The 22,908-nt window shown below is 46.7% G+C and overlaps 1 protein-coding gene across 5 annotated transcripts; it reads left to right on the top strand.

Moving 5' to 3' along the window:
- The first annotated feature begins 3,321 nt into the window (after positions 1 to 3,321).
- Positions 3,322 to 18,335, top strand: LOC310701638 (E3 ubiquitin-protein ligase TRIM39-like). 5 transcript variants are annotated; one of them, XM_083492853.1, is made up of 8 exons: positions 3,322 to 3,343; positions 4,677 to 4,883; positions 6,497 to 7,019; positions 10,379 to 10,477; positions 14,064 to 14,294; positions 15,558 to 15,580; positions 16,878 to 16,993; positions 17,702 to 18,335. In XM_083492853.1, exons 3-8 carry the CDS (start codon positions 6,603 to 6,605, stop codon positions 18,247 to 18,249), a joined length of 1,434 nt encoding a protein of 477 aa, XP_083348979.1. In that variant the 5' UTR covers positions 3,322 to 3,343; positions 4,677 to 4,883; positions 6,497 to 6,602; the 3' UTR covers positions 18,250 to 18,335. The 5 variants fall into 5 exon arrangements, with proteins under 5 accessions (XP_083348979.1, XP_083348982.1, XP_083348981.1 ...); XM_083492856.1 differs by having other exon boundaries at positions 3,337 to 3,385; positions 10,382 to 10,477; XM_083492855.1 differs by lacking the exon at positions 3,322 to 3,343 and adding an exon at positions 3,358 to 3,777 and having other exon boundaries at positions 10,382 to 10,477.
- The last annotated feature ends 4,573 nt before the right edge of the window (positions 18,336 to 22,908 follow it).

Here is a 22,908-nt window from a genome sequence, read left to right as displayed (position 1 = left end):
CTCTTCCCCCTGCTTAAGGTTACCAGATTTTTTTCAATAAATCCGGGGACACTTTTTCCTTTTCCTTTTCTTTTTTAGTAAATTTTATTAGCATTTTCCACACAACAATAAAACAACAAAAAATAACAATACACAAAAACAAAAACAAGCACTAAAATCCAAATCTTACAAATTAATAATGTAAACACTAAAAAGGAAAAACAAACATTGACTTCCACCAATCCCACAGCACTTCCTTTACCTCTCATTGTATCTTCCTGTTTTCCTGTTTTCCTTATCATCTCTATCCTAACACCTAAATATAAATCCCTCTTTCTTGTCCTTTCACTGCACAAGGTTATTCCAGACTCAGCCAGATTTCTGTCCTCGAACCTTGGCTTTTAAGGTATTCATTTAGGCACTCCCCTTCTTTTTTCACTTCACTTTTTGGTTTTTGTCTTATTATATCTGTCAATTTGGCTAATTCTAAATATTCTGAAAGCTTACATAACCGTTCTCCCCTAGTGGGTAACTGATTCCGGGAGACACTTTTCAACTTCCTACTGAATAGATGGATTTTGTCAGGGGACTGATCTGTAAATCCGGGGACTGTCCCTGGGAAACGGGGATGTCCGGTAACCTTACCCTGCATGCCCTCCACATTCCCCAAGACTGGTTTGGGGGGGTGTCAGGAGTGTTAGGATATTTCCGTTCCACCTTAAAAGAGAGCAGGCTGTGAGTCAGAGTCTGCGCATGTCCTGTTCACAGGATGTTTATGTTTCCTATTGCTTTCGTTTTTTCTCTCTGTGTCGGAGACACTGACACAGGCAGTCATGTCTTTCTTTGTTCTGATCAACACTGAATAAAGCTTGTAAATAATGCTCTCCTGCATGCGACTTCTGCTGTAAATTATCTGCTGATAGAGTGTGCATGAGCTCTAGAATGTGGCAAGATATTTTCTAGAAACAACTCATGTCGCTAATTGCTCATACTGCGTGCCTACGGGAGATCGATGGATCGTCCGGCAGACGGTTTGGGGCCATGATGGACTTTATCTCCCTGGCAGTATCCCAACAAGGAGAACCCCCAAAGCAGCCACCTGGCAGGTAGAAGTGGGGTCTCTCCCATGGCAAGCTGGAATGCTTGTACGGCAAAACAACTGGCACACTTAGAGCAGCTCCCATTGTCCATCCACTGATCTCACAGACACCAGGAAGGGCTGAAGCACCTTAGTTCTCCCCAGCACTATAAAATTAGGTGCTCCTGGACATGGCCGTAGCCAGGATTTTTGTTTGGGGGGGGGGGTCAGCCAAAGTTGTTGAGCTTTTTTCTCCTGGGTTCCATATCTACATTTACCTATGGTCATATCTCACACCATACATTGAAAGCAGCTTTACAAACTTAGTTGGTTCTAAGGTGAGGGTGAAAGAGGAGAGCGCAAAATATGGTTTGAAGCTCAACATCAAAAAACGAAGATCATGGCCACTGGTCCCATCACGTCCTGGCAAATAGAAGGGGAAGAAATGGAGGCAGTGAGAGATTTTACTTTCTTGGGCTCCATGATCACTGCAGATGGTGACAGCAGCCACGAAATTAAAGGACGCCTGCTTCTTGGGAGAAAAGCAATGACAAACCTAGACAGCATCTTAAAAAGTAGAGACATCACCTTGCCAACAAAGGTCCGTATAGTTAAAGCTATGGTTTTCCCAGTAGTGATGTATAGAAGTGAGAGCTGGACCATAAAGAAGGCTGATCGCCGAAGAATTGATGCTTTTGAATTCTGGTGCTGGAGGAGTCCCATGGACTGCAAGAAGATCAAACCTATCCATTCTTAAGGAAATCAGCCCTGAGTGCTCACTGGAACGACAGATCGTGAAGCTGAGGCTCCAATACTATGGCCACCTCATGAGAATAGAAGACTCCCTGGAAAAGACCCTGATGTTGGGAAAGATGGAGGGCACAAGGAGAAGGGGACGAGAGAGAACGAGATGGTTGGATAGTGTTCTCGAAGCTACCAGCATGTTTGACCAAACTGCGGGAGGCAGTGGAAGACAGGAGTGCCTGGCGTGCTCTGGTCCATGGGGTCACAAAGAGTCGGACACGACTAAACTAAACAACAACAACAAAGGTGCTACTGGAGGGATTTTTTGGTTTTGTTTTGACTGCGGCAGACCACCAGTTCAGCAGTCATGGAGAGAATCCCATAAACTGTAGTTTGTTAAGGATGCTGAGAATTATAGTTTGGCCATTCCTTTGAGATGGTAAATAGATTACTTCTTGAATCAAGGTCACAGACCCATCCTTTTCTTACACTAAATATGCCCTTAGGGTGGGATTTGAAGGATATGGAAGCAAAAGAGCTACTGGGAAGTTTGTCTTCTGCAGAGGAAATACTTAGAGTCATTAGGAGAACCAAGATGGCTTGGGAGGGGGGTTTGCTCTGTGTGCGAAAATAATGTGTCATTTCCTTGGGGGAACATTTCCTAAACTTTGAAGGGTGAAGTATTGGTTTTCTGTAGAGTGTGTGCACCCTAACACCTGTGAGGAAAAGTTGCGGCAACGGGAACTTTTTGGTTTTGAGAAAAGGCCAGCGACAAGTTACGTGATAAAACTGCATGAAATTATGCAGCTTCATACGAGTATATATTTAAAGAAGATGAGTAAATGAGCAAATTAAGTTCATTTGGATATGCTGAAGATATTAAAAATAAATTTAAGGAGGTGCAGAAAGAGGGGGAGGGAAGTCAAGCTTCGAAATGTCAAAATGATTGTAAAAAATAGTGAAATGTAGAAAAAATAGTGAAAAGTAGAAACAATTTTTTAATATATATTTTTTAAAGAAAGTGGCGAAAGAAGAGTTCTCCCTCTCTGGTCACACCAAAACTCGTGGGCACCCGATGAAGGTAATGGTTGGAAGATTCAGGTGAAAGGAAGCACTTCTTCGCAGGTAACCTGCGGAACTCCCTCCCACAGGAGGCAGGGGTGGCCACCAACCCGGTTGGCTCTAAAAGAGGACAGCTAGGCTCTTCCTCAGCAGCTGGAGGCAGCAATGCTCCCGAATGGCAGTTGCTGGGAGCCGCAGGAGGGCAGAGAAACTCCCTGCAAGTCCTACAGAACCGGGGGAACGAAAGGAACCCGGAAGGCGACGCCTTTTGTGAGTCTAACAACACGCCACGCGTCTATGGAAAGCGGAGATAGCGAAAGGGCCGGGAGAACAAATCAACCTGTAGCTCTATGGCCTCGGCGGCGCTCAGAGCGTCGCTTCCGGTGACGTCAGAGCCGCTTCCCAGAGCGGCTGGGGGGGCGGGAGAACGAATCAACCTGTAGCTCTATGGCCTCGGCGTAGCTCAGAGCGTCGCTTCCGGTAACGTAGGAGCCGCTTCCTGTGGTGGCGTTTACGGAACGGGTTTGTTGTGGAAGTGGGAGGAGGGGGCTGGCGGTTGGCCGGACGTCCAGCAGGCCGTGCGATTCGCCCCGTCAGCCGTCGCCCTCATGTTCGCGGGGCGAGAAAGTGAAGGCCAAAGAGGGGCGGCGGGGCTGCCGTAATTGCGGCCGTGCTGCGCGGAGGAGCGGCGGGTTTTGCGGGGCCTCCCGTAATTACCCCTCTAAAGCCCTCTCTGAAATTGCCCTTACTGCAGCCGTGAGATCCCCGCCCCTCTGGCTTCTCCCTGGCAGCTGGTTCAAAACACCGCGCCGTCTTAAGAACGGGCGCCTTGGGCTCAGGTGGGCAGGCTTAGCCCCCGAGCCCAAGTCCTCTCCACAGAGATCTCCTGTGCTTCGTTGTGCTTCAGGTTGCAGGTGCGCTTCAGGTGCCTGCCTCAGTCCTAGAATTACAGAGCTGGAAGGGATCCTGGGGGTCATCAAGCCCAACCCCCTTATGCAATGCAGGGATCTCAACTAAAGCCTCCCTGACAGATGGCCACCGCCAGCCCTGCTGCCCTGCCTCTTCCTCCTCTGCCTGCGCTGGAGTGGTGCAGTAGCTGAACGGGGTGAGCTGAAATAAAAGCCCTGTATGTTCTTTCTGTTCATGGTGTGGCATTCTCTCAGTTCACCGTTCCTACACAGCGCAACATGAGGGCAATACCAGGCCTACTAAGTTGGGCTGTTGTAAAAGCGCTTGAGATAAACGCCTGTGAAGTGTTTTGGGGGAAGCGCTGGGTGCATAAACGGTGACCAGCTCGCCAGGAAGGAGGCTGCTGTCCCATTGTTAACTAAAACAGGACTAGATGGTTCGGGTTCGGAGGCAGTGGCCCACTATCTGTGCTCTATAGGGTGAATTTGATATCGCTGTACAAAAGGGGAAATATCAATAGCCGACATTTAAAAGGGTAAAAGATCTGGAACAAAACAGGGGTGGAGAGGGTGACCCTACTTTAATAGGGAGACAAGCAGGTACAAATGTATGGTTTACTCCAGTGTGGACAGGCCCAGAGTTTGGGTAAGAGTCATGAGCTAGAAAGTCTCTAATCCAGATCTTGCCTGAGATATAAATACCCTTGGGCAAGCCAGTGTTTTCTCAATCTCAGCACCTCATCTGTTGTATGGGGATGATTTATAATACTAATTTTCCTTAAAGGCTGTTGTAAGGGTTACAGGATAATACACGTGAAGTACTTCGAACACTTGGAAATTTGCTGTATAAATGGGAAGTATTATTGCTTTCTAAATATATATTTTTTTTCTTTTGACCTTCCAAGGGAATACCAAAGTGTTAAATGCTAGACGACTCATTTGCAAGGTGCCTTGGTGTTAAGGAACTGGAAGAGATCAACAGCCATAGCTTAACTGTTCAACTGTGATGTTGAATCATGCCTTGGCCAGCTCCCAATGGATAAATCTTTGCTGTCCAAAACCCTGCTCAGAGAGGAAAATACGCTTGCAGCTGAGGAGCTCCAAACAACAGGGTAGGTAGTCTGGCATCGCCGGCTGTAAAGGGCTTTGAAGTACCTTGACAAATACTAAAACTGCTGTAATGCTGAGAGTGGACACTTTTTAATTGGTTAGTTGAGAGCCACTGTGATGAAGTGAATAGGCTAGCTTTGAATCTGGGAGACAGATTCTGCGCTCCAGGTGTTGGGCTGCTGTGTTTAGCATTAGCAGAATGTGTGCAAATTACACGTAACAGAGGAACGCCCATCATAGGTTCCAGGGATTGTACTAATTCTGCAGCAGCAGGAGAAAGTCTGGGGGACTTTGTTCTCCGTATGTTACTGAAGCACAAACTGTTGGGCTGTTAGCATCCAAAATGCATATGGAAAATGTTAAGGTTTGAAAGGACTGTAGAACCCTGTGATGTCATATGCTCTGTGGCATTTCTCTCTGTGTGGCATTTCAGTTGGTTCAGTTGGTATCATACACTCTGTGCTATTTCAGTTGGTTCAGTTATTAACAGTCTTGCGAGTCTTAACGGTTAGGGCAGCAGGTGTGTTGTGTTGTGTTGTGCTGCTGTTTGCCTCAGAGTCAGAGTAAATGTTAGTCTGTAACAGTTTAATCTATGTAAGATGTTCTAGCAACTAAATAAACTTCCACCTGCATTGTGTGTGTATGTACACACACGTACACATATATATATCTGCAATTGCAAGTACACTAAGTAAAAGTTATTTGGTCTTTAAACACAAGTATCTTGTGTGGTTTTTATAGAAGGAAAAAGATAACTAAAGGGTCAAACCACCCAGGGCTGTCTTCCACATACTATGCAAACAGGAACTAGAGTCTTAATTTCCCGCACAAACATCAGTCTCAGCAAACATGGCCAATGGCCAAGTGTGATGGCAGTTACAGTTCAGCAGTGCATGAATAAATTACTTTAACTCTTTAGATTGATGTATATACCCTGTAGAAGTGGGCTGAATTTGTAATGTAAAAGATACTCCAAGTCTGTTTTGATGCTGTGTGGATGACTGCATGCAAGACTTAACATATGTGCACGTATTTGTCCTGGAAGACAACACTTCATGTTTGGTGATTGCTTTCAGAGTTTTCAGTAAAGTTTGTAAAAAGAACAAAACAAAGTTCAGCAACATCTGAAGGGCCACGGATTCCCCACGCCTGAGCTAAATAGAGGGTCTATGATCAAGATGTGAAGGCTATAGGGAAAACTTTCCATATTGTCGTATATTGGGTCATATATGAGTTATTGTGTGCTTACACTATGCTCAATTAGAAATATTTAACATGCCTGTGTATATGCCAGATCACATACCTCAGTATTTGAGAACAATTGTGGTGTATTCTGTGTATGGTACAAATTTGGTGTTTTTATGAAAAGTACACAGTTGGGACAAATTGAACTGTGCCACCACTCTATCATGGTCATATGCAATGTTAATTGTATGCTAGTGCAAGATCCCTTGCACTAGTGGATGGCATAATTTAAAGGTTGCGCAATTAAGGAATCAAACACAGCTGTTGTGCTAGTGGAAGCTTGTTGCACAACAGCTGTGTTGGCGAGCCGTCTTTTGTAATCTGTTGGCGTGCAGTCTTTTGTAATATACTTGTGTTTTCCTTTGCACAGCAATGCTCCGCCAGCACAACAAGGATATCAATAAGTGACAGTGCTACGCTGGATACAGCCCTTGGTTCTGCCATCCATGCTTTCCCCCTCCTGCCTTTGAGGAGTCATGGCCACCACAAACCCTTTGGAAAACCTCCAGGTAGAAGCCAGCTGCTCTGTCTGCCTGGAGTACCTCAAGGACCCCGTGATCATTGACTGCGGCCACAATTTCTGCCGGGTATGCATCACCCGCTGGTGGGAAGATCTGAACCGGGACTTCCCCTGCCCCGTCTGCCGCAAGACTTCGCGCCACCGCATTCTGAGGCCCAACCGGCAGCTGGGCAACATGGTGGAGATAGCCAAGCAGCTGCAGGTCACGAACAAGCGCAAGGTGCGGGATGAGAACTTGTGCGAGAAGCACAATGAAGTCCTCCGCCTCTTCTGCAAGGACGATCAGGAGGCTGTTTGCTTAGTGTGCGAGATCTCTCACGAACACCGCTCCCACACGGTGGTGACCCTGGACGATGCCTCCTTGGAGTATAAGGTAAAGTGGGGATGGGACGTGGCTGGAATCAAGTTTTTGAAAGAGACGGGAGAGGGCATGAAGACCAACATTTGATTTTGTTCATAGTACAGTGGTACCTTGGGTTACATATGCTTCAGGTTATATACGCTTCAGGTTACAGACTCCGCTAACCCAGAAATATTACCTTGGGTTAAGAACTTTGCTTCAGGATGAGAACAGAAATCGTGCTCCGGTGGCGTGGCGGCAGTGGGAGGCCCCATTAGCTAAAGTGGTGCTTCAGGTTAAGAACAGTATCAGGTTAAGAATGGACCTCCAGAACGAATTAAGTACTTAACCCGAGGTACTACTGTAATCGGTTTTAATATTTCTATTGTGTCTGTAAGTGACTTGGAGTCATTTCCATGAACAATGTGATTAATGTATATAAATAACAACCAGAAACATCACCAGCCGTGTGAAGTATGCATTTGATGTGTATCTGCCCATTGCAGGCAGGTGTCTTTTTTGCCATCACAGTAGCACATAAACCTGCACGGACTGTACTTATCTTGATTGAATAGGGAAGCCCAAGTGGGAACTGCAAGAAAATGCTGTCCTATATTTTGGTTTGCTTGTTTAATCATTAAAGTGCTCAGCCAGCCAGCCACGGCTTCCTCCAGGGAACTATAAGTAAGCCAATTCACTCTCCCATTTTTTCTCTTCAACATAATGCTCAGCTGGTTGCTAGTGACCACTGACTCTGCTCTCAGTATCCATAGGGTTGTCTGGGTGGAGGCTGTTGTTGTTGGCTCTTCTGCAGACCTGAGTATGCTGGTGCCTCTCTTTTGTTTCTTGGTGGCTTCTGTGTTAGTTGAATTTCTGTTAGGCACTGCAGTCAGAGGTGGACTTGGCCATTAGAGGGTGTCACGGAGGTGAGGAATGGAAAGCCTTAAAAATGAGGAGAAGGAGCTTGAAATTTGATGTGAGAATTCAGTGCAGAGTTGAGTGGAGAAAGGGAACACAATTGTCTTCCTATAATGAATAGGAAGGCTAGAAGAATAGCAAAATAAAGGCAGCAAATGACAGACACAATGTGGGTAGGTTGCTCTTGTGTTTGGGAACAAGGTATGCAGCCTGCTATAAGTGGAGGTATCCTGTTATGGGGTGGGCTACACCTAGATCCAGCTTTCTCACTTGAACCTCAAGTGCCCAAGGTGGTGCCTTTGTCCAGCTCCTGCTCTTGCCAGACTACAGTTCTTTCTGGACAAGAATACTCTCTTTCACGTTTCCCCAAATTCCAGCAACCTCTCCCTTGCTTGCATTACAGTAATCCCCCTGAAGAGGTGAACACTTCGATTAGTGCAGAATGCATCTGGCTAAATGTTGACCGGTACGCGTTAGACTTGTGAGGTCAGTTGGCCCATAACCTGTTACACAGGGCCAACAATCTGTTGTTGATACTTCACCACACTTCAGCCAGTGTGATCAGCAGAACGTCAGAGACACCCTGCTTTCTTCTTGATAGTCTTCTCCAGAGTTCCCAGTTAAGAAAACTCCTTACCCACGCAGTTCAATCTAAAATAGGAAATGTTTAGCATCTCATGACACAAGACGAACATAAACATTCTAGCTATTCTAACTTTAAGGTATGTTGGTACATCATGAACTATTCTACAGTCATACCTTATGTTACGGACGCTTCAGGTTATGTGTTTTTGGGTTGTGAATCGCGGGAAACCCGGAAGTACCGGAATGGGTTTCGCCACTCGCGCATGCGCAGGAGCGCTAAAATCGTGCTTCGCGCTTGCACAGAAGGACAAAATCGCGCCTGCGCAGACGCGGCGCTTTAGGATGCGAACACTGCGGGTTTGCAGACGTGCCTCCATCACGGATTACATCCGTAACCCGAGGTTCCACTGTACTGTAACACAATTATCTGGGCTTATAACTAAACCTCTGTTTAAAAACCTCCAAGGAAGAAGAGTCCACCACCTCTCATGGGAGTCTGTTCCACTGCTGAACAGCTCTTACTGTCAGAAAGTTTTTTTCCGAATGTTTAGTCGGAATCTCTTTTCTTGCGACTTGAAGTCTTTGGTTTGAGTCCTACCCTCCAGAGCAAGAGAAAACAAGCATGCTCCCTCCTCCATGTGACAGCCCTTAAGATATTTGAAGATGGCTACCCTATCTCCTCTCAGTCTCCACTTTTCCATGCTAAACATACCCATGCCTTCAAGCGCTCCTCATAAGGTTTAGTTTCCAGACCCTTCATCTTCTTGGTTGCCCTCCTCTGCACATGTTCCAGCTTGTCAAGATCCTTCTTAAATTGTGGTGCGCAGAATTGGACACAGTATTCCAAGTGTGATCTGGCCAAGGCAGAATAGAGTTGGCACTATGACTTCCCTCCTACTGCTGCATCATACTGTTGACTCTAAGTTTGTGGTCCATCAAGACTCCTAGATCCTTTTCACATGTACTGCTAGTATGCAAGGTGCCCCCCATCCTATATTTGTGCATTTGGTTCTCCCTGCCTAAGTGCAGAACCGAACATTTGTCCCTATTGAAATTCAGTTTGTTATTTTGCGCCCAGTTCACCAATCTGTAAAGGTCATTTTGAATTCTGATTCTGTCTTCTGTGGCATTAGCTAACCCTCCCAGTTTGGTGTCTGCAAATTTGATGAGCATCCCCTCAGTTCCTTCATCCAGGTAATTTCTAAAGACATTGAGCAACAACGGGCCCAGGACAGAACCCTGTGGCACCCCACTTCTCACTTTTTTCCAGTCTGACAAGGATGGGTTTGGTCAGTCAACCAGCTACAAATCCACCTAACAGCTACCTCATTCAACCCACATTTTACCAGCTTCCTCACGAGAATATAACCGGGGGGGGGGGGGTGTCAAAAGCCTTACTATGTCTACAGCGTTTTCCTGAACGAACAAGTTTGTCATTCCATCAAAACGAAATCAGATTGGTCTGACATGACTTATTTTTGAGAAACCCATGCTGGGTCTTAGTAATCACAGCATCCTTTTCCAAATGCTCATAGACCGACTGTGGAATTATCTGTTCTAGGCCCTTCCTTGGTAATGATTTTGGTAATGATGTCAAGATCACCGGTTGGTAGTTACCTGGGTCTTCCTTTTTCCGCTTTCTGAAGATGAGGTCATTCCATTCTGGAGACTGTAACCTTGATTTATGGAGCTATTTGGCACTTAGCTTATATATATATATAGATATATATATGAGTTTCTAACACTGCTTGTGGTCATCCTAGAGGTGTCTGTCTGTTTGTTTTTTGGCCAGTGCAGGAAGCAAGATGGGTGGTTCTTATGCTCATGACTCGTACTCTTTAACTGCTATCCCTGTGCTAGCTCCCAATTATGCCATCTCCTCTTTCAAGCAGGAAAAGCTGCAGAAATGCCTGGAGCCACTTGAACGAAAGCTGCATGAGATCGGCCAGTGCAGATCCCGGGAGGAGAAGAAGCCCGGGGAGCTCAAGGCAAGTGCTGCATGCTTTGGACTGTATCTCTTTCACTTGGAATTTCCTCCCAATGCTGCAAATGCTGCAGTGGAAACCCTGTGAGCCTTGCTTGAATTTCAAGTGGACTACTACTACTAATGGGACGCGGGTTGCGCTGTGGGTTAAACCACAGAGCCTAGGACTTGCCGATCAGAAGGTCAGTGGTTCAAATCCCCGCCACGGGGTGAGCTCCCATTGCTCGGTCCCTGCTTCTGCCAACCTAGCAGTTCGAAAACACGTCAAAGTGCAAGTAGATAAATAGGTACCACTCCGGCGGGAAGGTAAACGGCATTTCTGTGCGCTGCTCTGGTTCACCAGAAGCGGCTTAGTCATGCTGGCCACATGACCTGGAAGCTGTACGCCGGCTCCCTCGGCCAGTAAAGCAAGATGAGCGCCGCAACCCCAGAGTCGGCCACGACTGGACCTAATGGTCAGTGGTCCCTTTACCTTTACCTTAGTAGTAGTATTAACATTTTCTCTCACTGAGGCAACTCAAGGCGTCTTTATGAAAACAAAAAACAAACTTTCATTAATATCCAAGGTGTACAGCAAAAACACACACGTTAAAAACAACAGTGCATCATGTGTGCTTTAAAAGGCCATATATCATTAACAGCCAAAGGCATGGTTGAAGAGGAATGTTTTTGCGTTGCTATGCTTTGTTACGTCGATATGTAACAAAGGCACCAGGGAAACCTCCCTGGGAAGAGCATGCCACAAATAGGGAGCCACTACAGAGAAGGCCCTGTTCTCGTGTTGCCACCCTCCAGTCCCCTTGTGGAGGGGGGCACACAAAGAAGGCTTCAGATTAGTTGCAGAGTCTGGGTCGGTTCATATATGTGCTGCTGGCTCTTCTTGCCTAAGTGCAGAACCTTACATTTGTCCCTTTTGGAATTTATTTGGTTAGTTTTGACCCAGTTCTCCAGTCTGTTGGAAGTCATCTTGAATACTTATTCTGTCTTCTGGGGCAGAGGCTACCCCTTCCAGTGTGGTGTCATCTGCGCATGTGATGAGCATCCCCTCAATATAAAGAGCCCAGAACAGAACCCTGCAGCACCCTACTTGCCATTTTTTCCCAAGATGACGAGGAACCATTAATGAGTACTCTTTGGGTTCTGTCTGTCAACTAGCTACAAATGTAGCTCGTTCAACCCACATTTTACCAGCTTCTCCACAAGAATGTCACAGAATTCCCATGCTCCACCGAGCTTGTAACTGCTGTTGAAAAAAGAAAGAAAACTTAATAGGAAATAACTTAATAAAACCACTTGCTGTATAAAATAAAAGCTGGTACAGTCATACCTTGGTTTTCGAACAGCTTAGTTCTCGAACGTTTTGGCTTCAAAGCACCAAGTGACTGTTCTGGTTTGGAAGCTATTTTTGGCAGCCGAACGTCTGACAGGGCTTCTGCAACCTGCAGTTGGCTGCAAGTTGTGCAGAAGCCGCGCTTTGGTTTCTGAACGTTTTGGGAGTTGAACAGACTTCCGGAACGGATTCCATTCAACTTCCAAGGTACGACTGTCTGTGATATTTTCATTTGCTGTGATACACCTGCACCAAGATTCCCTCAAAAAATAAACGCTGAGCACAGGCATTTGGAATATATAGTTAACTATCTCAAAGCTCTGTGCTACTTTTTGTTGCTGGTCGTTGGGCAGGAAATACCCTTCTGCCCCCACCAAGACGAACCAATTATAAAAAGGAACACAGTAGCACACTGGAAAATTGTAATGTACCAGAATTGCATACTTTGGGATAATGTGCTCTTTTTTCCCTTCCATTTAGTTCTGACAGTTCTTTAGGCTCCATTGCCTTTAATTTTTTTAGTTTTAGCTCCTCTAGAAATTGCTTTTGATGATGGTGATGATAAAAAATGTTTTGCAAAACAACAACAACCCACAAAGCACCCTTCAAACAACTTTAAAAGTGCATTACTATTAGTAACAGCTAAGAAGCCACATCTGCAAGTGGGTGGGAGAACACAAGGATTTGTCTTAGTGATACAGGTGAAACTGTGTATGCTGTGTAGCCACGTTTGTGTATGTAACGTTTATGCTCCTCTTATCCTCTTTGCAAAGCCTGGGATAGCCGACAATTGTACAAATATACCAAAGCATATTGAAACAATTAAAAAATACAACAAATTTATGCCAGCTTTACAGTGGCAGCAGCAAGCAATGCACTCTTTCAGCATTAGTACCTTTGGGAACCCAGAAACGGCGCAGGAACATTTCCCAGACCTTCCCCTGCTGGGTTTTCTCCCTCGCATTTGATATTCAGAGGTATACTGCCGCTGAACGAGGAGGTTCAGTTTGGCTAAAATGGCTGACAGACTTGGCCTAAATGAATTCATCTAGTTTTTTTTTAATGTTGCATTGAGATGCCATAGTACTGCCCATAGTAGAGAATCACATTACAGTGGACCCTCCGGTTACATACCCCTCTGGATATGTAACTTTGGGGTTGAGAACGCGGCAAACCCGGAAGTGTATACTTCTGTACACTTCTATTGTGTATATTGTGTATACATCTATTGTGCTGTGCGCATGCGCAGAAGCGGCGCCTCCAGTTACGAACTTTTCGAGGTAAGTACAGACCCCCGGAACGAATTAAATTCATATCTGGAGAGTCTTTTCCCAAAAATATTAGATTGCCACACTTCATAGCCAACTTTCCCTCCAACTCTAGGTGGTACACAGTGGGATAAAACTCCTCTGTCTTCACAAAACAATTGGTAACCTTCCAATTTCAAGAGGAGCGCCAGCGTTAGTCTCTTGGAGCACAAACCACAAAGATTTTTGTGACACTCTAAAGCAGGGGTGTCTAACTCAAATTCATCGGGGGCCGCATCAGCAGTTTGGTCACCCTCAAAGGGCCGGTTGTATCTGTAGGACTTACAGTACAGGAGAGAAGGGTTCAGGCAGCCGTTGGATCTGTCACATCACAGGATGGCATGTGCTCAATATAAAGACAAGTGGAGGTTTCCTGAATGCATGTAAAGTGGAGGTTTCCTGTGTAGAACGGCCGGCGCCGCTAGAGGGCAGACGTTCTCTGGCTTGTAGGCTGCCGCGCATGCGCTGAAGAGGTGGCTTTCTTGTGTAAAAAAAAAAAGTGAGAATAAAAGGTGAAGGCTGGCAGCCGCCGGCGGCTACACGGGCCACATGATGAGGTCTGGCAGGCCGGATTCGGCCCACGGGCCTTATGTTTGACACCCGTGCTCTAAAGGTTGACACATTTATTATGATGTAAGCTTTCATAGACAGAATCCACCTCATCATATTATCATCATTCATCTGATGAAATGGACTTTGATCTACTAAATTGGTGCTCAAGGTGTCACAAGGCTTTTTTGTTGTTGTTTCTATACAGTAAGTTGGGCTGAGAGGGAGACTGTCCCAAGGTCACCCAGTGAGAGTCACAACTGAGCAAGTACTTGAATTTGGGTGTCACACCACGGTTTTGTGCTGTGTGAGCAAGTTCCCTCTTTCTCCCAATCCTGAGCATCAACCTCATTGGGTTGACTTCATTGAGCCCTACCTAAACCCTGTCTCCCATCTCCCTGCAGCGGAAGGTTGAGGACCGCCGCCAACTCATCATCCGAGAGTTTGAGGAGATGCATTTGTTCCTGGAGGAGGAGCAAGAAGTGCTGATGCAACACCTGGAGGACGAGGAGAAGGAGATCTTGCAGAAACTAAAGGACAATGTGGCTGAGCTGTCTGAGCAGCGGGTCTCCCTCAACAGCCTCATCACGGAAATCGAGGAGAAGTGTCTGCAGTCAGGCATGGAGATGCTCAAGGTGGGGTGTGCATCAGAGTCTACCTGGAGGGGGGGCATCTCCTGCATCTGAACAAATGCTGCTTGGAACATCCCATTCCTCAGCAGCCCTTGAGTCTGCCTCCTTCCCTTACTTTTATTCTAGTGCTTTAAGAAGTAGTAAACCACCAGTAAAGCTGAAGGCAGGCGGTAAATCAACAGTAGATTAAAACAGACTTGAATTACCGTATTTTTTGCTCTATAAGACTCACTTTTTCCCTCCTAAAAAGTAAGGGGAAATGTGTGTGGGTCTTGTGGAGCGAATGCAGGCTGCGCAGCTATCACAGAAGCCAGAACAGCAAGAGGGATTGTTGCTTTCACTGCTCAGCGATCCCTCTTGCTGTTCTGGCTTCTGAGATTCATAATATTTTTTTCTTGTTTTCCTCCTCCAAAAACTAGGTGCGTCTTGTGGTCTGGTGCATCTTATAGATTGAAAAATACGGTATCTTTTGCACCTATGGATCTGAAAGAGAGCCTGCTTCCCCTTTTTTCCTCAACTGCAGCCTGATGGAGCAGATAAAGCTCTAAACAGGACTTTCTTAGGAAGCAGTGATTGCATGTGATGGGTTCAAAGAACCTCCAGAGATCATTTGCCTCAACCAGTTTCCTGGAAATGCAGTGCTCTTGGCTTGGGGCCACCGTGGAATGGGGCTCATGGGCCTTCATGTGGGGTTTTGGTTCCATCACTGATTGTGCAACTCAGAGGGATGAGAGTAGAACAAAGGGTCAATGAACTCTAGTCTTGTGCCATCCCATTTCTGTTCCCCACTTCCTCCACCTCCCATCTAACATTTCCATAAGGGTCTGTGAACCCCAATTTCTATAGACCCTTTGGATGTGAATCTGTATGCCTCTTGTGGGCAGCAGGGCAAGATGCGTAGGGCTCTAGCTTTCTGTAGTCGACATGCAAGCATGAAATCCAGTGTAAGGTCATCAGAATTGGTTTGCTTTGTGAAGGCAGATCCTTGGATAGATGCACATAGCTGATATTTCAGGACATTACAGTGGCAGGCTGGAAGTTGGTGTGGTTTGCACAAAAGGTCCAACACTTGAATCTTTTTGGTGTGTTTGGGTTTTTTAAAATTTGCCTGTGCCTTTAAAACAGCAGAATAACATGTGTTGCTTTAACCAAAGGTGGGGTCTTCCTCATTTCACCAGTCTGCATAGATAGATTTTACTTAGCGGTTGGGCTCCTTAATGACTACACGACTCTTAACCATTTTTATTTCTTGTCCTTCTCATGCAGGATGTGAAGCACACCCTCGAAAGGTAAGGAGCAAATTCTTTGGTCATCACAACAGCCTCACTGCCTCTTAACATGGGGTCCTATGAGGTGGTCCTTGTCATAAACAGCTGTTGGACAAGCATTTGTCCTGGTTTGACACACAAAATGCTCTTTTAAAGACTGCTGGTCTCCTTACCTCTTGAAGGAGCGCTTCCAATGGATGCCTTTGCTTTCTGAAAGGAGGTGGGCAGCTACCAAAAACAGGGCCTTCTCTATGGTGGTGCCATCCGCCTTCACAACTGCGGAAAGCTCTCCCCAGAGAGGTTTGCCTTGCAACCTACCTTACTGTTCTTTTGGCATCAGGTGTAGTTGAAGGTATGAAAGGCCCCTGCTTTGCTGAAGCAAATACTTGTAAGGACAAAGGCAAGGGGTTGGCTCTAAAAGTGCCACTTCATTCCTAGTGGGAGTCCTTCCAAGAACAGATTGGCCTTTGATCGAGGCCATGTCTAGTGGAAATGCGCCTAGAACAATGGGAGTTTCAAACACTGCCAGCAGGGTTTCCCAAAATTGGGTCTCCAGCTGTTTCTGGACTACAGATCCCATCATCCCTGACCACTGGCCCTGCTCCCTAGCGATGATGGGAGTTGCAGCCCACAAACAGGCAGAGAACCAAGTTTGGGGAAACCTGGTGAAAACTAAATAAGACCTCCCTGAAAATAAACAAGTTGCTCAATTATAGCCTGGGAGATGATTCACTCCCCCTCCCCCCCCCCCCGGAGATTCTTTTATATATTTATTGTAAGTATTTTTTTATAACTGCCTTTCAATCACATTCCCAGGACAGTTTACAAAAATAAAAAAGCATATACATAAAGCATACCAAACTAAAAGGCACCAAAAATATGTAAAAATCAGCATAAGAGAATCAGCAGAATTAAAAGTACTTGTGAATCTCAAGAATTTTTATTCGCTTCTTTACGTTTGTACAGTGATATCCCACCTTCCTTCCATCCCAGAAGCCAAGGCTGCGGACCTGTAGGTTCTCATGTGGTCACTCATCCAGGCACTGACCAGACCTTACAAGTATTTGAAGTCTGGCCTCACAATGGCCATGAAATGAAAGATGATTGGGGGACACATGGAAGCAATGGACAACTTCAGGGACAGTGAACCTGGGGCCCACCAGATGTTCCTGGGGCTCACAGCTTGCATCATCCCTGACCCTTGTCCATCCTGGCTGGGGCTGCTAGGGGTTGGGAGCCCGGCAATGTCTGAAGGGGCCACAGGTTCCCCAACCCTGAACTTGCCCTCACCCAACTTGCTCTTCTCTTTTTCTTGCAGATGTGAAGAGGTGCAGGCCCAGAAGCTGAACCTGGTCTCCATCGAGCTGGAAAAGAACTTCTGCAACTTCCCCAGGCAGTACTTCGTCCTGCGCAAAATCATCAAGAGACTCACAGGTAAGTTGGTGTGGTGCCACATCCAGGCATTTTTCTTTTTGGTTGGTGTGGGGGCTGGGAGAATTGGGCCTCTTCTCCCTTGCTCATGGATCAGGGGGTTCGTCCACCGTGCCAACAAAACTCTTTGAGTTTGGAATAGATTCTGCGCATTAGCACCGTCCAAGCAATTGAGCTTAATTCTGATCAGTGCACACACAACACAACTCTGTCCCGGAGAGGTGTGCTAGAATTGTTGATAGTGGGAGAGGAATAGTATTAGCCTTCCCCAATCTGATGTGCTCCAGATGTTTTGGGACACACACACACACCACCCAGCACAGCCAGTGGTTAGCAGTAACAGGAATGATACAGTCGTACCTTGGATCCCAAACGCCACATACCCAGAAGTGAGTGTTCTGGTTTGCAAACGTTCTTTGGAACCCGAAAGTCCGACACGACTTCCATGGCTGCTGATTGGCTGCAGGAGCTTCTTGCAGGAGCTTCCTGCAGCCAATCGGAAGCCACGCCTTGGTTTCTGAACATTTTGGAAGTTGAACGGATTCGGAGAAATCTCTAAATATGGACGTGTATTTTGTGTTGTATTGTTACAATTCTATATTTGTAAAATCAAATGAAAATTATTTCAAAAAAAAAAAAAGCACCCTGAGCCATTGAGGCCTGGCCACCATGCAGCCGAGCCTGAACGAACGTCTCTCCCTTTTCCTGCAGGAGATTTGACCCTCGACCCCGAGACAGCCCATCCCAACTTAGTTCTCTCTGAGGACCGGAAGAGCGTCAAGTTTGTGGAGCAACGCCTGCGAGACCTGCCCGACAGCCCGCGGCGCTTCACCACCTACCCTTGTGTCCTGGCGACGGAGGGCTTCACTTCCGGCCGCCACTACTGGGAAGTGGAAGTGGGCGAAAAGACCCACTGGGCCCTAGGGGTCTGTAACGAATCTGTGAGCCGCAAAGGGGAGACGACCTCCCTGCCGGAGACTGGCTACTGGCGGGTGAGGCTCTTCAACGGGGACAAGTATGCAGCCACCACCACCCCCTTCACGCCCCTCAGTGTCGCCACCAAACCCAAGCGAGTGGGCGTCTTCCTGGACTACGAGGCCGGCAGGCTTTCCTTCTACAATGTGACGGACCGCTCCCACATCTACACTTTCACCGACACCTTCACGGAGAAGCTGTGGCCTTTTTTCTACCCAGGAATCCGTGCCGGACGCAAGAATGCTGCTCCCCTCATCATTCGGCCTCCCACGGACTGGGAGTGACAAGATGGCCGATTCTTCTCCCTCTGCCCCCCGCAACCTCGTTCTAGGATTAGCCCTCAAAGGTGGTTTTTAATTGAAAGGATTTGGGGGGAAAATTTTTATTAGAGCATAAAGGAAAGTAGATAATATCAAATATCTGTTTCCCACCCTCCAAAAACTAAAATATTAATCTAAATATCTTATCTGATGTGTTGAGGGAGTTATTTAAGGCAGTTTCTCTGTGGAGAAGGACGCAAGGGAGCAGGAAACCAAGCTGGGAATGGCAGAAGGAAACGTGGAAAGGCTTTCATAAACACCACTGAAGGGGGCAGGGGAACACTACAGAAATGTTGGTATTTAACTTTGGGGCTTCACATTTTCTTGAAGGGATGTGACGCTAGTGAAGGGAATATTCCCCCAAAAGCAAAGAGCCCGTTTTGGAGCAGTTCGGCTTTTGTGGAGGCCAGTGAAGAAATGGATTCCTTCTGCTTTCCCAAACCTCAAACGGGGCTTAAATCTGAGATGGTGATGCTGAAACTTGGGGGGCAGGGTGGAGAAAAACCAAGCCACACTGTTTGCATTAGCTGTGGGCAGAGCTGGTCAGCAATGTGTGTGAATGAGAGCGTGGCAGGCGTGTGCTACATGGGCAGTGGAGGGAAGTGACCTGTCTGAAGGGATTCATCATTGCGCGTGTTTAGACTGCAGAAACCATCTCTTTTTCCCTTCGCTGCTCCTTCTGCACCTTATTCAGTGTATGCAGGAGCAGCCTCCTGTAGTCTTGGTAGAGTGCTGTAATGTACCGTATTTTTTGCTCTATAAGACTCACTTTTTCCCTCCTAAAAAGTAAGGGGAAATGTGTGTGTGTCTTATGGAGCGAATGCAGGCTGCGCAGCTATCCCAGAAGGCAGAACAGCAAGAGGGACTGCTGCTTTCACTGCGCAGTGATCCCTCTTGCTGTTCTGGCTTCTGGGATTCAGAATATTATTTTCTTGTTTTCCTCCTCCAAAAACTAGGTGTGTCTGGTGCGTCCTACAGAGCGAAAAATACAGTACATGTGAGAATAAAGCAGGCCAGGGATCGTTCCTCTCCTCTTGAACACCCCAGCACTCCCTGGGTAGAGTGTTAAGAGATCTCTATGGACTAGGGCTGGGCAATACCCGGCTTTCAGCATCGCAGTACATCACCAGCTAAACATCACAATATACTGATATATCACAACGTCTGAAATGAGGATGGAGCTATGTAGAGGCCTTGGCTGGCTTCACAGTATTCCCCACATTGTGTTCATTTGCATAGCACACAAATACACATTGTGATTCACAATATATTTCCAGGTCAAAAACTACGAAAGCGATATCATGGTATGGACTTGAAACCAGTTCTGGGTGACATATCAATATATTGCCCTGCCCTATTATGGGCTGCACAGCCCTTGCAGCCAGCTGGCAGATCTGGACTGAGAGGTGCTGGAACCGAGTTTCTGTCTCGGACCCAGGAAGCAGAGCTGCCTGGTAGTGAGCGCCCTTGGACAAGCTGGTCTTAAGGCCCAAATTTTATCCAAAGGGCCAGTTGTATGATTTGTAGTTGGCGGCATCCATTTGGCTTTAACTCAAGCTGCCATCCCAAAGTCTTTCATGAATTGAACGGCATGTACTGTGACCCTTGCCTGTGGGCTGTGAAGAGGAATGCCTGGCGGCATTTGTCACGGGTAAAAGTAGTGCCCACAGTGCCCAGATGAGTCGAGGGCAATGGCCTGCAATGGAAGGTGAGCATTTTCCAGGAGTTCCCTTGAATCGAGGAAAAGGCACCTCTGCAAACCTTTTGATCCTGAAGTTCACCCATGTTGCATGGCTTAGCCAAATGTGAGGCCGATGGAGCAACACCAAAAAACACTTCTTTGGGCAGTGTTTTGGGGGAAGTCAGCAAAATGCAGCTGCTATGTTTATCTGTTTGGTACGCAGACCAATCTGGCTGCACTGTAGTGTGACATCATCACACTGCTTGGAGGTTTTTAAGCAGAGGTTGGCTGGCCATCCGTCCTTATATGATCTCAGCTTGGCTGCTCCTGCCTTAGGAAACAGCTTTTGTTCGGGCAGTTTTCATGGAGGAATGGTGCTGCTGCTGCTGCTTAAAGCTGGGGAAAGAAGCAGCTTTCGATAGGTGACAAGAACAAATAAGAAAGGTAATGGGGAGCAGATGAATATGCAACTTTCTCACCACCGCCACTCATCGTCCTGAGAGATTCCACTAGAGTTAGAATATTAAAAGTTATTACAGAAGGTATGTATGTTTGTGACTGGTAAAGGTAAGGTAAAGGACCCCTGGACTGTTAAGTCCAGTCAAAGGCAACTATGGGGTTGTTGCGCTCATCTCTCTTTGAGGCCGAGGGAGCCGGCATTTGTCCAGACAGTTTGAAAGCACACCAGTGCAAGTAGATAAATAGGTACCACTGCGGTGGGAAGGTAAACGGTGTTTTCATGTGCTCTGGCTTCCGTCACAGAGTCCTGTTGTGCCAGGAGCGGTTTAGTCCTGCTGGCCACATGACCCCGAAAGCTGTCTGTGGACAAACGCCGACTCCCTTGGCCTGAAAGCGAGATGAGCACTGCAACCCCATAGTCGCCTTTGACTGGACTTGACTGTTCAGGGGTCCTTTGCCTTTTTATGTTTGTGATTAGAATACCCTTGAGTGCAAAATACGTATGCTAAATAAAGATTCCAACAGCCTCTGAACATGGCAGGGATAATTCCTCTACAGCAAGGCCCTCCAGATGTTGATGGACCACAGCTGCCACACCCCCGGACTCTGGACCATGCTGGCTGGGGGGGAATGGAGTTAGAGCAGTGGTGTCCAAACTTTTTTCAAAGAGGTCCAGATTTGATGAAGTGAAGGGCCGACCTTGATGAGGGCCGACCAAAGTTGTTGACCTTTTCTTAGGGTTGAAGTTGTTGAGGTTTTTAAGGATTTTACCCCAGGAAATAAACTGCCACAAGGGCCAGATTAAACAGACCAGTGGGCCAGATTAGACCCCCAAAACTGACTTTGGACATGCCTGGGCTAAGGAAACATCTGGAGGGCTACAGGTTTCCCCACCCACCTTGTTCTAAGACGTTCAATTCCCAGTTCAGCCTCAGGTTAGTTATTGGCTTTAACCCATCCTTCCCAGTGATGCCCTGTGGGGCTCAGCTTGCCTCTACCTTCCAATGGTAGTGTCTGGAGTTGCGCGATTGAGTAGTGTACGTGTGTGTCTATGCGGCTGAGGAAGCTCTGACTTGGGTGCGTCCGACCCTTGAGCATGAGTGGGCTGGCAACCCACAGCTTAGGGCAAGATCTATGTCTTGTGGCTTGTAAGATTATTAATAAAATCTCTTTGTTTTATTTGACAACGATATATGTGTGCTCGTGTGCATGTGTCACTTCTTGGGCATTTTTATTTTATCGGCCGGGAGAAAGATGTCAGAACTGCAGTTCTTTCAGCAGCAACATAACACCAGGGGCTTTACCTTGCCCCAGGTAGCAATCAAGGCGCCACGTTTTGCAGTAGCTGCAGCTCCCAGGCCAACTTTCGGGGCAGCACCACACAATGCAATGCAGTAATCCAACCAGGAGGTTACCAGTGCACGATCAGGCTATTCCTGTCCAAAAATACCGCATTTTTTGCTCTATAAGACTCACTTTTTCCCTCCTAAAAAGTAAAGGGAAATGTGTGTGCGTCTTATGGAGCCAATGCAGGCTGCACAGCTATCCCAGAAGCCAAAATAGCAAGAGGGATTGCTGCTTTCACTGTACAGCGATCCCTATTGCTGTTCTGGCTTCTGAGATTCAGAATATTTTTTTTCTTGTTTTCCTCCTCCAAAAACTAGGTGCGTCTTATAGAGGGGGAAATACGGTAACTGTAGCTGCTTTACAAGCTGAAGCTAGTTAAAAAAAAACCTGTGGGGACCTGACCAGCCTAGCGGAACTGTTGGGAGACACACATGACATTTCATGTGTGCCCCTTTCCAAACTTAAAAATGGAAAGCGTAATGCTGGTGGTCAACAAAAGCGGTTTAAAGACTGTCTCAATCTAAAAAAAGGTAGTATAAACACCAACAATTGGGAAACACTGGCCCGCGAGCGCTCCAGCTGGAGAACAGCCTTTACGAAAGGTGTCATGGGCTTTGAAAACACTCAAACTCAGGACGCAAGGGAGAAACGTGCTAAGAGGAAGGCACACTTAGCAAACCCTCACCGTGATCAGCTCCCATCCAGAAACATATGTCCCCACTGTGGAGGGACGTGTGGATCCAGAATTGGCCTCCACAGTCACTTACGGACTCACTGTTAAAACCGTGTTTATGGAAGACAATCTTACTCGGCTACGAGTGATCGCCAAAGAAGAAGACAATCTTGGGGCAACCTGGGCCTATGCCTGGTGCTTTTGTGAAACATTCCTCCTCCCCGTTGCCTTTGGCTTATTAAACAATCAATGGTCTTTTAAACTGGGGCGGGGCGGGGCATTGTTTATGTTTGTTACTACGTTATGTATTTTGGTGTTTATAAACTGCCCTGTAATCCTTGGGTGAAGGCCAGTCTAGAAATCTAATATATAAAAATCTAATAATAATAATAAATAAACCTCAGGCCTTCCTTCACTTTGGCATATAGTTTGTCTCCTCAGAAGCTCTGTCTTGGAGTGATCC

The sequence above is a fragment of the Podarcis liolepis genome (genome assembly GCF_965112155.1).
Source record: "Podarcis liolepis genome assembly, chromosome: 2".
Classification (NCBI taxonomy): Eukaryota; Metazoa; Chordata; class Lepidosauria; order Squamata; family Lacertidae; genus Podarcis; species Podarcis liolepis.
Note: the sequence above shows the minus strand (reverse complement) of the source record. Positions and strands in the feature narration are given on the sequence as shown.